This window comes from Otolemur garnettii, unplaced genomic scaffold (assembly GCF_000181295.1).
Source record: "Otolemur garnettii isolate 467f Iridium unplaced genomic scaffold, OtoGar3 scaffold00002, whole genome shotgun sequence".
In the NCBI taxonomy this organism is placed as follows: Eukaryota; Metazoa; Chordata; class Mammalia; order Primates; family Galagidae; genus Otolemur; species Otolemur garnettii.
This window is the reverse complement of record NW_003852397.1, coordinates 14,983,232-14,999,705: the sequence shown is the minus strand read 5'-3', so window position 1 is coordinate 14,999,705 and position 16,474 is coordinate 14,983,232. Positions and strand designations below refer to the sequence as shown.

General features: G+C 42.6%; 1 protein-coding gene across 3 annotated transcripts in view; it reads left to right on the top strand.

The window, feature by feature from the left end:
* Positions 1-601: 601 nt before the first annotated feature.
* Positions 602-16,474, top strand: part of MAN1A1 (mannosidase alpha class 1A member 1) — a 186,117-nt gene continuing 170,244 nt past the window's right edge. The window contains exons 1-2 of one of the 3 annotated variants that reach the window (XM_023513364.1): positions 602-618; positions 1,834-2,697. In XM_023513364.1, coding sequence (XP_023369132.1) covers positions 2,083-2,697 — 615 coding nt within the window. In that variant the 5' untranslated portion in view covers positions 602-618; positions 1,834-2,082. Of the gene's footprint in view, positions 619-772; positions 848-1,356; positions 1,589-1,833; positions 2,698-16,474 lie in introns of those variants that run through there. The other 2 variants (XM_023513368.1, XM_003781632.3) reach the window with 2 other exon arrangements.

Here is a 16,474-nt window from a genome sequence, read left to right as displayed (position 1 = left end):
ATATGCTGCACTCTTCTGGGCATAGAATTTCATAGCAGGTATCAAAATAACCAAGCCATGAAGTCTACTTTATCAAACAGTGATGTCGGATTATTAACAAGAACTGAGTGCACGACAGACTCATTTTAAACAAAACCAATACACAACAGATAATAAGGGTTGAAATTAATAATGAAATGGAGACTGTAATAAAGATTTCTGATGTAGTTTTCTATTTTCTCATACCGTTTAACCGCTCAAAACAACTGTATTGTGGGATCTTCCTGAAAGGTGCCAGCTGTTTCCTTTAAGAAACAAGTTAGAAAGAGAACTGAAATCGTGTTTTCAGAGAACTGGGTGAGGGTAAAATAAGGTTGCTGCGTACCAGCTTTTAGAAATGGGAAGTCAGTCTACTTTTTTCTCTCCGATAACCCTTTATTTGTGGAGCAACAGGGGAATTATGAACACATTTTGGAAAATAATGCAGTCTTGAAAACAATTGCTATTGGACCAAGTCCTCACTTCGCTGCAAGTAGTCGGGTCCAAGACTTAATTTCAACACCGTGTTCAATTTATCGCTTGAAGCCATGGCAGCATAGAACTCTTCCTTGAATGGAAAATTTGAACAACTTCTATGAGGTAAATGAATTTTGAAAGTGGGAGTGGGCGGGGGAGGCATTTTTTTTTTTTTTTTTTGGAAGGGGGAGAGGAGGCATATGAAGAGTCCTAAGCAACCACAAACTGAAGTCTCTAGGGACATAAAAGGATGTTAAACCAGAGGGCTCAAAAGCTCTCAGGATCACGGCTCCTGGAACTGAGGGACTTTGAGGTTAACTGCCACAGGACTTCGGGGGAATCCTGGCCTTGGGTAAGAAGGGCGTAATTGGGGAGAGACACGCTTCGGAACCGCCCGGTGCCCGGGGGTCCCCAGCGAGACCCTGACTTTCCAGGGTACACCTCGGTAGCGCCCGAACGCCTGGCGCAGGTCCGAGGAGGAGAGGCGGGAGGACCAGGTCAGCCCAGGCGTGCTCCGGGCCACTGGAGAATCAGCCACCCTGGGGACCCGGGCGCGAGGCTGGCGCGGGAGAAAGTCTGCGACCCCGGGTCCCCCACTCCGTCTCTCTGCCTGGGCCTCGGCCACGGGGCTGTGCGCCCTCCCCGCTGCAGCTCCCGCCCTCCTCGCGCCTCCGGGACCCGAGCCCTCCCCGCCCCCGGGAGGGCCCCTGCCGGGCAGCGCTTCCCGTAAACTCCCCGCCCCGCGCAGCCCCCTCCCCGCTTCGGCCCCACCCACGCGGGTCCCCGGGAGACGCGTGATTGGCCAGGCCGCGCCGTCACTCTCCGGACGCGTCACCGCCCTCGTTTCCTACCGCCCGGAGACCGGCAGTGATACTAGTGCTCGCGGGGCCGCGGCGGAGGGCTTCGCGCTGCCCTGCTCTCTGCTGCTCGCCCGCAGGTCGGCGCGCTCGTGCACCTGAGCCGCGCCGGGGCGGCGAGGTCGCCGGACAGCGTGCTTAGCCGCGGGGGGAAAGGCAGCTAGTCCAAGCTCGGAGATGGGGAGCAGGCGAAGTTGACGAGTCTCCCACTCACGCTGCGCCGCTCCTGCCCGGAGGTGCGCTGCCCGCTTCCAGGAGGTGTCCGCGCGCGGGACACCCTGTCACCCACACCCCCCGGCTCCCGAAAACTTCGCCCCAAGTCCAAAGTGCGGTCTCTGGGGGCAGTGCCAGGAGCCGGACTCTGGACTCCGCGCAGGGGCAGCTGTCCTGGCAGCTCGCGAGGCGTCGGAGGGCGGAGACCCGCCGGAAACTTTATCATCAGCTTCGTAATTACTACGTTTTACTGTTTTCTCTCCCGCAGGGGCTGCAGCCTGCGGTCTGTCGCGCGTGCTTGTTTGCGAAAGGAGCCGCTCCGGGGACAAGACTCGGAGGGGAGTTTTCGCCCCCGGGGAGACCGGCAGCCCAGCCGAGGGGTTTGGGCGGCCTGGATGCGCAGGACCCAGCCCCGCAGCCGCTGACGCCCGGCGGCGGCGGCGAAGTTTGGCTGCTGAGCGGCGCGGCGCCGGGCCACTGGACAGAGGGCGGCCCGGCGGCCGCGGCGGCAGGAGCGATGCCCGTGGGGGGCCTGTTGCCGCTCTTCGGCAGCCCCGCGGGTGGCGGCCTGGGCGGCGGCCTCAGCGGGGGACTCGGGGGCGGCGGCAGCAGGAAGGGTTCGGGCCCCGCCGCCTTCCGCCTGACGGAGAAGTTCGTGCTGCTGCTGGTGTTCAGCGCCTTCATCACGCTCTGCTTCGGGGCGATCTTCTTCCTGCCGGACTCCTCCAAGCTGCTCAGCGGGGTGCTGTTCCACTCGAGCCCTGCCTTGCAGCCGCCAGCCGACCACAAGCCCGGGCCCGGGGCGCGCGTCGAGGACCCGGCCGAGGGGCGAGCCCGGCGCCGCGAGGAGGGCGCGCCCGGGGACCCGGCAGCTGCCCTGGAGGACAACTTGGCCAGGATCCGCGAAAACCACGAGCGGGCTCTCAGGGAAGCCAAGGAGACCCTGCAGAAGCTGCCCGAAGAGATCCAAAGAGACATCCTGCTGGAGAAGGAGAAGGTGGCCCAGGACCAGCTGCGTGACAAGACGCTGTTACGGGGGCTGCCCCACGTGGATTTCGTGCCCCCGGTCGGGGTGCAGAGCACGGAGCCTGCTGATGCCGCCATCCGCGAGAAGAGAGCAAAGATCAAGGAGGTGAGTGCCCCGTGCCAGAAATCCTTCCCGACGGCCGAGTTTTCAGGGAAAAGGGGGATACCCTTGAAATTCTTAAACCTGCAACATTACTGTGTAGGGAGAGATGGCGGTTTTCCTTGCACTAGGTACTATGTCAAAGGCTCTTTCGTTTCCTTTTTTTCAGTGTTATAGTAGATGTGACCAATTAAGATCTGGGGTTGAATTTCATTGCTTTTAACTTAGATGGTCTCTTCTGTGAGCACAAGCTGTAAGAGGCAGGTGATAAATGCATGGGCAGGTGATCTGCAAACCTCTTTCACTGGCCACTACTCATTTATACAATTGTCCCTGAGAATAGTAACAGCGAAGGTACTAATCAACCAACTCCCTGGTAGGACTTTGGCTTAAAATGAGGCTTGAATGTAAACGCGAAGCATCAATCACGCGTTTGATGAAAAGGTTCTTTAATAGCAGGCCAGCATGCCCCGCCTTCCGTCGTGTGGCCCCATTCTGCCAGGTGGCTTTGGGTTCGTACTTTCAGACTGTAAAGGTGAAACATGAGAACTTTCCAGCATGGAATACATTGTTTACTTTTTTAAAAAAGGGAAATGTAAAAAGCTTGTCTTCTCCCTCTGAATTTCCAGTGCAGAGTCAGAAATAGGGTATTCCACATGATGCAACAAGTTTGCCTCCAAGCAACACAGTGATGACAAACTCAGACAAACATGGACTTTGATAAGTATTGGTAATGTTCAGTTAGAACTTGTGGCATGCGTTTAGTACCTGACCAGCTTAAAGCCGAAGGGGAACTTAAAATCATTTTGGGCTGTCATTTTAAACATGAAGGATGAAGAGTCCAGAGCTCTAGAACAAGTTAATGCCTGAGTCAGGACTTGAATCCTGAAGCTGAGACACTCTCCCAGTCTCCTGTCACATGCCTCCTTCCAGAGGTACCTCCCAGCTCCCCCCAGCCCCAGGTGAAACTGCCAGGTTGGCTTTTACAGAGTCAAGAACGGTAGGAACTATATTAAAAGTATGTGCTTCCAGATCTTTATTCAGTTTTCTAAAATACATTATGAATGAAAGTAGTATTATTGCCATTTACAAAATAATACACAGAGTCTCTGTGAAAATAAATTTGGTATTTTGATCTTGGGTATATAGGAAAGGAAGCTTCCTGATCCCATTTTCAGAGAGCAAACAGAATTTTGAGATAGCGAAGAGGTATTTAGATTAAGTGGCTGCAGAATGAAGGCAGCATGATTGTCATAGGATTTGTGACTTTATAATGTTAATACCAGATGAATTTGGTTAAGCTGTAATTGAGCAAGTTAAAGTGGATTTGGATCCCGTTCAGTTTACTCAAGGAAGAATGCCTTCATTCCTCCTGTGTCTTCCATAGTACATCAGCCTTCCTCCTTTTTTGAGACCCCTCCTCAGGCGTAGATCCCACCCACACATGGGGGAATGGATTCTGCTCTCCAGACCCCTTCTGTCTAGCGGTTCCCTTCTTCATGAAACCCTGCCAGTGATGCCAGACCAGGAAGGTGGAACAAAGCTCTGTCTCTTACTAAGCATCCTCTCAGACTCCTTAAAAATATCCAACCCAAACTGTAGGAAATTAACCCCAGGTTTCCTGGATCTGCTGGTGTTCCCCTTAAATCTGCAGAGTGTTATTTACACACTTCATACCTCTAAAGACCTTTGAGCTCCCAGTTAGTGCAGATCACAGTTGTCTGATGGAAAGATTTTAAATAGTGAAGATTTATAGATGTTAAAAAGCTGTTGGTACTGACCCAACAGTGATTAAAAGTACGTTCAGAGCAGAAGCTGTGGGACCATAGCAGTCACTTCAGGACAGCATATTAATTGTGTCCATCCTATTAGATCCATGTTATCTGTGTCTCTAAATCTCAGTGTCTTAATTAACCATGTAAAGGAAATTTATGTAGCCTTTGTGTACATGTGGCGCTCCTATCTTCACACCTGGATGTTTTGAAACTGCTCAGTTTTGCATCAAGTGGTAGAACTAAATATGTTCTTTAGAATTCCATGTTGCTGTGAGGACCCAAAAGAGCCAGCATAATTAGCTTCAGTGTTTAGTCAAAGGCTAACAGGAAGAAGTGGATTATGATTTTCCATCAGATTAGTTCAGGCAGGTGTATTTCATTGTAAACCAAAAAAAAAAGTAATTCATGATGCTATTCTAAAAACTCTGCTGTAAACGTTTGGTTGCCTATTGTGAATAGGGCATTGGACTTGAACTTTGCATATTTAGATCCAGTTTCAGGCACTACTGTGGACCTCTTGTCATGGAACAGTGGATCTTTGCCTTGGTTTTGTTCTTTCTTTATGCTTAGGTTCTCCATCACACCTGAATGCACTCTTTCATAGTTAAAATTTATAAAGTATAGGTACATCCAACGTGTTGGAAACTTGGATTGTAATTTGAGTTAAACTCTTATTTTGTAAATTTGGTTCAAAAGCAGTTAGTGCTATTTTTTTATATTGCCAACACACACAGTAAATTTTTAACACATTTGTATTTGGGGGGAAGATAATCCGTTGACTTCAAACACGAGATCCCTGGTGTCCTTCACAGAGGTGGTAAGTGCTTTCTTTTCCACCACTGATTTGATGGTTTAACTTAATAGAATGTTAAGATTTTTCTTTCCCACCCCTGTGAAAACTTCGTAAATAAGTTAATTCAAATTTCCCTGAAATGTGCAATGCATACATAGGATGTATTTATTTTAATGAGTTTGATCTTCTTAAAATTGTCCTTAGCTTTATTTTTTTTATTTGTTTTTTATTAGATCATAATTGTGTACATTAATTCTCTCATAGGATACAGTGTGTTACTTCTATATGCAGTTTGGAAAACTCTTCTCCAAGTGGCTTACATAGCCATCATGTCTTTCTCATAATTGTTATGTTAAGACATTTATATTCAACCTTTAGACAAATTCACCTGTACCCAAATAGGATAAATTATAGGCGTGATTCCCACAATATCATTCTCTTCACCCACCCTTCCCCCCCCTTTCCCCGTAGTCTAGGGCTCCATTTGGATTGTAGCTTTCCTAAGATAGCTAACTATTAGTTTCATAATAGTGTTGAGTACATTGGATATTTTTTCTTCCATTCTTGAGACACTTTGCTAAGGAGGACATTTTCCAGCTTCATCCATATAAACATGAAGGAGGCAAGGTCTCCATCTTTCTTTGTGGCTGTATAGTATTCCATGGTGTACATATACCACAATTTATTGATCCATTCATGGGTCGATGGGCACTTGGGCTTCTTCCAGTCCTTAGCTTTAAAAATAGTGTTGGAATAATGTGAAGCACATAATTTAAAAAGTACTTTGGAAATTTAGAAGAATAGCCCATTTATCCTCTTAGCCCACCCCTTTTTTAAAATCAGGAAACATTTTTTAGCATTTTTTTTTTGAGCCCATCCAAGAGGAACTTGTTATATCCTTCAGAATCAGGGCCTTAATCCAGTTTAAAGGATTAACATTTTATTTTCCATTTTCTGAAATTATGGGGATCCTGGTTAGTAAGTAGCTGAAGACAGATTGTCAGAAGGAACTCCCTTTGCAGGCTGAACTCCTTACCAACCTAAGTAGGGGTTGGAAGTGTGTGCAGGCTGGAAGCTAAAGGTCTACCACATAAAGCTTTAGGACCCAATGATTGTCTTCTCTCAGTTTCTCCAATAAGACTTTAGTTTTTTTACTACAGAACTATTTTTCTATAATTAGAAATTTAAAGAAAATTTTCTTATTAATGGCTCATGATTAAAATATACTTTTATTATATTTTATACTCACCTTAGGCATCCAGCCTACAGTTTATGTTAACTATTGATCCTTTTGGTAAAGATCAGATGTGGGAATAATCTACTTTGACAGATTAAAATGAAACAAAACACTTTTATTTTGAAATGACTCTGCAGTTTATTTGTTTGGGTATTTTGATGTGGAAAATAATATTTACAAAATAATGAAAGCCAGACCCAAGGAGCTTTGACACCACACCTTTGGGTTGCTCATCTGTTCGCCCCTTGCTCTGTGACATATTGCCTGCTGAACATCAGCCTGTGTGCGATGGCCCCACCCAGGGCCCTTTCCCCAGGAGGGAGGGGCATGAGAGGCTTGTACAGAATTCTGTCTTTAACAAGTGGATGAATAAATTAAGATCAACAGTGTAAGTACTTGAGTAGATGCTGACTGTTGAATATTAATATGCAAAGGCAAGAAAAGATTGTTAATGGAGAGTTAATTATGTTCAGCTTAATTTTCTGTAAGCTATTGATAATTTCTCCAAGAGGAGTATTCTGTCTACCTCTTATCAGGCAACTAAGATTCACATAAAGAAGCTGTACATAGGATTTAGAGCCCAGCTGAAGATGTGAAAAGAAGTTTGTTTTTTTGTTTTTTTTTAAAAGACAGAGTTTCACTTTTGTCATCCTTGGTAGAGTGCTGTGGCTTCATAGCTCACAGCAACCTCCAGCCTTTGGGCTTAGGTGATTCTCTTGCCTCAGCCTCCCCAGTAGCTGGAACTACAGGTGCCCGATACAACGCCTGGCTATTTTTTTTGTTGCAGTTTGGCCAGGGCTGGGTTCGAACCTGCCACTCTCAGTATATGGGGCCAGTGCCCTACTTACTGAGCCACAGGTGCAACCCAGTGAAAAGAAGTTTTTAAAAAGTATATTTTCAAATCAATGCGTCTGTATTTCTTAGGTGTTCTAATAAACTAAACCATCTTGAGAAACATATCCTTGTATTTTATGTGTGTAAAAAGCACCTTTGTATGAGGTCTGGATTTGCTGGAATTCATTGGAGAACTGGCATACTTGAATTAAATAATTTATAAGCTTATGGTGGTACAAATTCTTTAATTCTTTCAAAAGCTATCATAGCTTTCTTTATTAAAGAGAATTTTAAGCCTGTGTCCCAAAGTGAGATGGGAGGAATACCTGTGATCTGTGTGAGGGACAAGAGTAATAATCTATAAAATCATAAACATGGTTTGTCGGGTGGCTCCTGTGGCTCAAGGAGTAGAGCGCCGGCCCCATATACCGGAGGTGGTGGGTTCACACCAAGCCCCGGTCAAAAACTGCAAAAAAAGAAAAAATGAATAAACATGGTTTGTCAAAGATGAGTTTAGATTGGTCAAGTAGGAACAGCTACTGTGAACTCCAAAGATGCGGTGAAATCATTATCAAAACAGCCTCTCCTCTGAGTAGGTAAAATAATAAAAGAGGAAACTATGTTTGATAGTTTAGGAAAGAGATTTCTTTCTTTGGACAATGTAAAGCTGACTTTTCCTTCCGTATTCTTAGCTGAGTGCCTTGCTTGGTGTTCAGAAATTGAACTACCTCTAATGCTCCATCCTCCACCCCTTTACATAAATTGCAAATTATTTTTTTCTATTGCCAACAATATGCCATAAAATAACATTTAATCTCTGATTTTTAGAAGTAAGCATATACTGTACGTCATAAGAATCGTACCTGAATGAGATCGTAGAGATGGCTCATTTATTTTGCAGTAGAGGTAATCAAAACATAAAGATTGTTCTGTAAATCACATCACTATTTAGTGGCAGAGTTGAGAACCAAAGTCCCAGTCCTTAGTGAGTGTTGCTACCTATCTTCCACAGGGCTTGAGGCCTAAAAAAAAGTCCAAATAAGTGTATAAATTGACTGTGATATTCATTATTTGCAGACACCAATGTCAAGTGAGTACAAAATACAATTCTGCAGTATTATAAATTTGACCGCTTACTGGTTTTTTTTTTTTTTCCCCAACGAACCATGAATCAAAATAGTTTTTAAGTTCACTATAGTAATTTTAAAAACTCTTACTAGTGGCATGGTTTAGAAAACTTCTTTGTAAAGCCACCCAGGGAATGTTTGATATATCTTTTTCTCTTTGTAAGGATCTCTACAGGAAGCAGAGGCATTTGTAATTGTTCAGTTGAATATTCTTTTTAAAGAAAAGTGGGGAAGGGGAGGAAAGGAGAAAGGGGCAGGGATTTTTTATGTACAAAGGGTGAAGAGGGTACCCAAAAAAAGAGGTAAGATTTGGGGGGGCCTCTTTAACCTAGGAATGTATGTACTTTTCTGACATTGCACTGGGGATAACAGACGAATTGACAGCTCACCTAAAGGACTTTTTTTTTTTAAGTAGACATATATTTAAAAATGACACTAATCTATGAACCACTTTCTCCATCTAGGAAGGTTCTAGAGTAGCAGTTCTCAACCTGTGGGTCGCGACCCACAGGAACTGTATTAAAGGGCATTAGGAAGGTTGAGAACCACTGTTCTAGAGATTCTCTGTTTGGCTCCCCTTACCTGTCTCTGTTCCATTCATTTGGAACAATGTGGTGGTGAAAGTATGAATTCTGGACTTAGATTACCTGGGTCTGAATCTGACCTCTACCATTCACTAACTTCATAATTTTCTGCAAATTACTTAACTCTCTTAATACTTCAGTTTCTTTATTTGTGAAAGGGGATTATAATAGTACCCACTTTTTCAGATCCTTAGGTTTAAATGTGTTCATCCACACAGAGTCCTTAGAATATTATCAGGTATGCAGTGGGTGTATAATAAATGCTATTTGCAGTTATTAATATTACTGATCACTACCTAAAGCCATCAAGCCACGATTACACTGATATACACTATTTCATAATTTAAGAAGTAATGACGTTTCAAAAGGTTGTCAAAAATAGTTAAAATTAGGGTGGACATGGCAGTTCACACCTATAATCCCAGTACTTTGGGAGGTCAAGGGCAGGAGGATCACTTGAATGCAGGAGTTCAAGACCAGCCTGGGCAACATAGCAAGATTCCATCTCTTAAAAAAAAAAAAAATTAGCAAAAATTAACTAGTTCTGGGTGGCAGGTATCAGTAGTGTCAGCTACCTCTAGAGCAGTGTTTTTCAACCTTTTTTTAAATCTAAGGGCACACTTAAACCTATAATTAAACTTCCATGGCACATTTAGATTATGTTGATCAAAAAAAAAAAAAGTTAAAAAAAGAACATACATACTGTGTTTTGAACTTATTTCAAAAATAATGAATGCTGTCTAAAAATGTTCCTGGCATACCTAAGATCCTCTCATGGCACACCAGTTGACAATCACTGCTCAAAAGGCTGAAGTGGGAGGATTGCTGAGCCCAGGAGGTGGAGGCTGCAGTGAGCTATGTGCACTGCAGCCTGGACTACAGAGTGAAACCCTGCCTCTACAAAAAACTAAAGTTACAATTAAAAAATTTTAGTGTTTATAGATTTACTTTTCCGTTTCATTAAAAAGATTCTTTCCAGGTAGCTATGATTTTATTGTGTTGTGGTCAACTCTCAGCTTCCTGCCAGATTTCAAGAAAACTTAGGGATCTTTAAAATTATACATTTACTGTATACTGTATAATATACAGTGTATATACAGTAATTATATATATATATTATTGTTTCAAAGAAGTAATAAGTCTCTCTCTCACAGTCAATGTGCTTGTTCCTGAAGGTGTATCTTCTCAGAGAAGTCATAGTCGAGTCACCTCCTTTAGTGTTGCAATTGTTCCCCAAAATAGAGATTCTGTGTAAAGTGCATTTTAATTTGTTATTTCTTTGGAGAAATGTTTTTAAGAAATGAGAAGAAAATTATTTTAGGCTTGGCAAAAATTATATAACTGTGATAAATTCAATCATCAGAGCTCAGTCTATCCCCTCATAGTCAAAGCTCTCATAAATCAGTTGTATTTTGTAGCTTAGAGTTTGGCCTTTTCAAGAGCTGCACATTGAATTTAGATTTATTAGGATTCCTGGCTCAGTACTCCATTTTACATATGAGAAATAGGGTCTGTAAACTGTGACTTTCTGAGATTCCCCCAGTGTGTAAACCACAGAGCTCCTTCTAAGCACCCAGGCCTCACTCAGCCTGGGATAATCTTGACTCTAATGAAAACATATGCTTTGGAGACTGGATGGCCAGGCCCTCCCTCCTCAGCCCAAAAGGGCAGGCCAACTGCTGGAATCCCTGCTGAGACCATCATGGGGGATGGTGGAACATCTTTGCTTGGTAAGGGATTGCCTGAGGAAGCAATTCTGGCTAATCCCTTTGCTATGGAGAATGTGGCAGCTGCCCCCTACTCCCACTGAGTCCTGATACAGACTTCTGTGTTCATTAGGGACTTGAAAGAAAACCAAATGAGATTAAGGTTGAAGAGCATTTAAAAGTCACATGCCCTCTGTTCTGCCATGAATATTCGACCAGCTGCTTTAGGTACACCAGAGAACAGCCCAGCAAATAATCCAGGACAGAGATAATACAATTAAAAATCATAGATACCATTTGTATTTATTTGACTTTTGTAACTACAATGGCTTCTTCATTCTTGCTTTTTTCTTAGTCCCTTCATCTCCCTGGCTCTTAAATTTATCAAAAAGTCCAGCCCTGAATTTGCTTTGCTACTTTTTTTTTTTTGCAGTTTTCGGCTGGGCTGGGTTTGAACTCGCCACCTCTGACATGGGTCCAGCACCTTATTCCTTTGAGCCACAGGCACTGCCCTGCTTTGCTACTTTCTGATCACTTGTTCTCTGCATCCTCCTTACACTTACACCATATTAAATTAACTTTCATTTGCATTTTGCTTATATTTTATGTTGGAGTCCTGCCCTGGGAGCAGGGTCTGCTAAGACCTGTGGAAACTGGCAGCGATTGAAGAAATGTAGTCAGAAACGACGGTAAAGAAAGAGACATGAGACATAGAGTAGAATTAAAAGTGGGAGCTCGGGTCCATTGCCCATTTGTGGGCTTCTGGCAATGGCCCAGAGTGTTTGCTCCACTCTGCTTTTTTTTTTTTTTTTTTTTTTTTGAGACAGAGCCTCAAGCTGTCCCCCTAGGTAGAGTGCCATGGCATTACAGCTCACAGTAACCTCCAACTCCTGGGCTCAAGCGAGTCTCCTGCCTCCGCCTCCCAAGTAGCTGGGACCACAGGTGCCCACCACAACGCCCGGCTATTTTTTGGTTGCAGCCATCATTGTTGTTTGGCGGGTCCAGGCTGGGGATTCGAACCCGCCACCTTAGGTGTACGTGGCTGGCGCCTTAGCCGGTTGAACTATAGGCGCCGAGCCACTCTGATTTTTTTTTTTTGAAGTCTATTTTCCCCGAGGGTAAGATGAGGGAGGGAACAAAGACACCAGCAGTTTCTCTGGTTGAGTATACAGCTCCTATTGTTATTATTAACCTTAAGGTTAGCCTTCAGAAATCTGAGCCTTGTATTGGGAGAGCCTCTTGCTTGAGATCACACACACAGATTTTTAGGGAGGTGTTCTCTGTGGAGTAAAATGCCACCAGCTTTAATTTCTTGAGGAATCAGTGGGAGGAAGGTATTTTCCATCACCACAAAGGATCGTCCTCTGTGATAAGGGATATAAGCTCTTCTGCCCATATGTTAGAGCTTAAGCTACTCCCTTGATCTCTTCCCCAGGCAAATACAAATCTCCACAATGGGTATTTGCTTTGCCTATTTAATGGGAAGGAAATGCTCTAGAAGATGTATCTTTTCCTAGGACTTGCCCATGGTCTCTTCTGTGGCCATTATTGTTCTTAGAGTGCTCACAGACCCAGCAGGGTGTTTGTAAGCTGTATTTTCCAACAGGCTAGAATTTCAGGAAAGGCAGGAAGCTTGCTAGCAATGGCTAGCTTAAATGTAAACTAGCTGCTTTTCTTTGTTCTGACTCAGTTTGCTTTTTGATTTTCCTCTTTTTCTGGGGGTGCTTTCTCTTGCCAATGATAGGGTCTTTGGTCCCCATTCTCTAAGCATCTTATGTGTCAGTAATTACATTGTCCTGTCCCCAGGTGCTCTTGGGGTAGTATTGAGTATCAGAGACTTAATAGGAGAGAAGGCTTGGGAATGAGAGGATGAAAATGGGATGGAGAAGGATGCTAAGTTCTGAAAGGGTGGTTTAATAACACAATGCACTGCACTCTAACACAACCTTTGTTGCAAAACTGGTTGCCTGTGGTAGGAGTTTATGAGAAAGGGTGTGGCAGTAATTGGTGTATACAGGTCTGGGAATGACTGGCTGAGGCATGAGCTCAAGACATCCAAAGACCATGAGCCATTGCTGACGTCTCGTTTCTGCCAAATCCATCCTTTCCCATTGAATAGTCTTCTCAAGAAACCCTTGATTCTTCTGAGGAATCAGCAGATCGCAGAGAGAAGAGGTCAAGGATCCAGGTCCATGCTACCAGTGGCATGTCCAGGTTCCCTGAGCTGGTATTTGGGACACGATTGCCTAACCCTGCTTCCTCTTTCACAGGAATGTGTGCTGGAGCCACAGTACTGAAAGGGTGTATTTCCTCACTGTATATCTGTCAAGGCATAAGGCAAAAGGACAGATCCATGGAATGATTAGGGAAGTCACAAGGGTGTGTACCCAGTCTCACAACCTTATTCCCAGCTGCCTGAAAATTCACCGCCAATGTCTGCCTTTCATTGATACATTGCTTCTTAAAGGCTGCTGTTAAAGCTGTATCAGTAAAGTTGCTTAGTAGGAATTATTATACTTTGAGATTTGTCTTAGCAAGGGATAGAATGGATTTGTGGAAGAAGCAAGTATCTTTCATTGTGTTATTTCATTATAAACTAATGCCTTCTTGGGAAAGAGAAATTTGAAAGCACATTGGAGAGAAAAAAAATCCTTCATAGCTACGTACTTGATGATAAGTAGAATCAACCCTACCTCTCTCCTGCCCCAACATGGAAGTTTCCTTTTATAATTATATATCATATGTGTTTTTTTTTTCATTTTCTTTTGAAATGTCATCTTATGTTAGCATAATCAAATAGAAGCATCATACTTTATTTAGCCATTTAGCCTTGGACCTAAACATTTAGATTTTTTTCAGGTTTTCATTTTTATTAAAAATGCTGAGATAGGGTGGCACCTGTAGCTCAGTGGGTAGGGCACCGGCCATATACACTAAGGCTGGCGGATTCAAATCCAGCCCAGGCTAGCTAAAAACAACGTCAACTGCAACAACAAAAATAGCCAGGCATTGTGGCAGGCACCTGTAGTCCCAGCTGCTTGGGAGGCTGAGACAAGAGAATCGCTTAAGCCTAAGAGTTTGAGGTTGCTGTCAGCCGTGACACCCTGGCACTCTACCCAGGACAACAGCTTGAGACTCTGTCTCAAAAAAAATGCTGAGATAAACACCCTGGTGCAGTAGATTTCCATCTCATTTTTTATGTCCACACATCATAGGAGTTCTTCTTACATTCCTAGAAGAGTAAATGAATGGGCCAAAAGATAGTAGTATATTTTGAGGGATAACATTCCTAAAACCATCTTTATTACTATAATATAATAAATGTAGTCTGTCAAATCTTTATGAATTTCACAGGTGATGAGACAGTATCTCGTATTTTTAATTTGCCTTTGTTTGATCCACATTTTCACCTATGTTGGTTGACTATATGCATTTCCTTATTGTGAGTTGTATACAGCAAGAAAGTTTTTTAAGGAACAGGACTCAGAAGAAGGCAGAGCTAGGACTAGCCACTACTATCTAGCCACCACACCTGGTTAAGTGTTTTTTGTTTAGTAAATATGGGGTCTCACTCTAGTTCAGGCTGGTCTCTACTCATGAGCTCACCTACCTTGGCCTCCAAGAGTGCCAGGATACAGGTGTGAGCCACCTCGTCCAGACCCAGCTATTTTCATGTTTAAGTTAGGATTTTGTATCAGATATTTGAGGAAGGTCTTGGCCTTTTTGGAGATCTGGGGAAGGATTTTTCTCCTTTTAGAATTCATCAAGATAGTTTTCTAATAGTTGAAGATCTAAACTGGAAGAAATAGAATTTCAGAAGTGATTTTAATGATACCAGAAAATGTCAAGTCCTTCAAAACTGAATTCTTAAGCAGAAAATTAACCAAAGGGATATCATTCATAAGGTTTCAAAGAAATCTGCATCCTTATGTTTGAAGGAGTAAACTGAACTTTTGTATTGTAGAAGCCTTTAGTGTTTCAAATAGGATAGGAATGCGTTTTGTCTAAGGTCTTTTATTCTTAAACAAAAGAAAAAAATTTCTGTGAAATTTGGGCCTTTTTTGGTTAACTCTTTTAAATCAAGTGTTTTTAGTCATGCTTTTTAAGACATTGAAGAGGTGCATGTTTCAGTATATATTTATATTCTGACCTTGGTTAGTTCATAAAAGTTTGCCAAATGCCAGAACTATTTAAATTTGGCTATGACTGTGTTAACATCATGAATAACGATTGACATAAATGTACTATATTATTTTTATAAATTGTGGTTTGAGATGGTAGTAATTTTAGAATATTTAGAATGCTGCTCTCGGAGATGTGTTATTTTTGTAGTCAACTAGCAGTGTTAAATGTTATATCTCATCTACTACAAGTTTTCTGTTCATAATTAAAAATGCCTAAGAAGTCCATATTGTGATTTAAGGAATTACTAGCCAAGTCAGCAATTTTATGAGGCACTCTTATTAAGAAATGTAAAAGAAGCTTCATGTAGCGAAAAGGGTATTTTATAATTGGTTTGCATTTAATACATTGTATACATTTACTCATAGTAAGCACTTTGGTTAGTCTTCATTATTTAATCCTCCTGGAGTTACTTAACATAGAATACCTATTGAAGAACTCAGTAGCTTTAAAAGTGGGGGGAATACATTTGAGGAACATAAAACGTGAAGACAATATATGAACTACTGTTGAAAGCTGCTTTCTCAGGCTGAGTAAAAATTACGAGTTATTTAAGTATTCTATCAGTAATGAGTTAGAGCCACAGCATAGGTTGGAAGTATTTCTACTTTCTCTAATTCCAAGAATAAGAACTTCTGTAACAGGCTCTTTATAGTCTTCAGTCTCTTCTAGAACTAACATGTTGAGGATAGGAGAAAGAGTTTCCCCTACTCATCCACGTGTCCAAAAGGTCAGCCAGTTCTGGGCCTTGGCCCTAACAGCAATAAACACTTGTTGAATGAACATGCTTTTTTAAACAGATGTACCTGCAGGAGTTACTCAGGTTAAGTGTGGCCCCCTTTCAAGAGATTCGATATTCCAAAAGTGTTGTTCACTCATCTTTGGCGCTCTTTCTGCCTAGGTGTGTACTCAGTAAGCTGCAAGTTTCTGTCTTTTGAGCGGGAATTTGATTTCTTTTTTTTTTTACAATAGTCAAATGTCATGTAGAATCAGATCTAGTGAATGGAAAAATGAATGTAGTAAATATCTTTTCCAGTTTTAGAGGTGTTTTTCAGAATAACTTATAAAATGAAAACTATTTATTTTCTTATATGACTTGTAAACTGGCTGTGAAAATGGTTCATATAAAAAATTTTGAGCAAATGTAACATCACGGAAAGAAATGTAGATTACTGTGAGATTTCTTTATTATGTTTTTTGTTTGTTTTTGTTTTTCATTTTAGAGACAGGGACTTGCTCTGTCACCAAGGCTGGAGTACAGCAATGTGATCATGGCTCCCTGCAGCCTAGAATTCCTGGGGTTCAAGTGATCCTCCCACATCAGCCTCCTGAGTAGCCGAGACTACATTTGTACTCTACCACCCTTGGCTTGTTTATTTTTTAATTTTTTATAGGGACACGGTCTCAGTGTGTTGCCCAGGCTGGTCTCAAACTCTTGGCCTCAAGTGATCCTCTTGCCTTGGCCTCTCAAAGTGCTTGGATTACAGGTGCAAGCTACTATGACAAGCCAATTCTGAGTGTGAGATTTCTTTTTTTTTTTTTTTT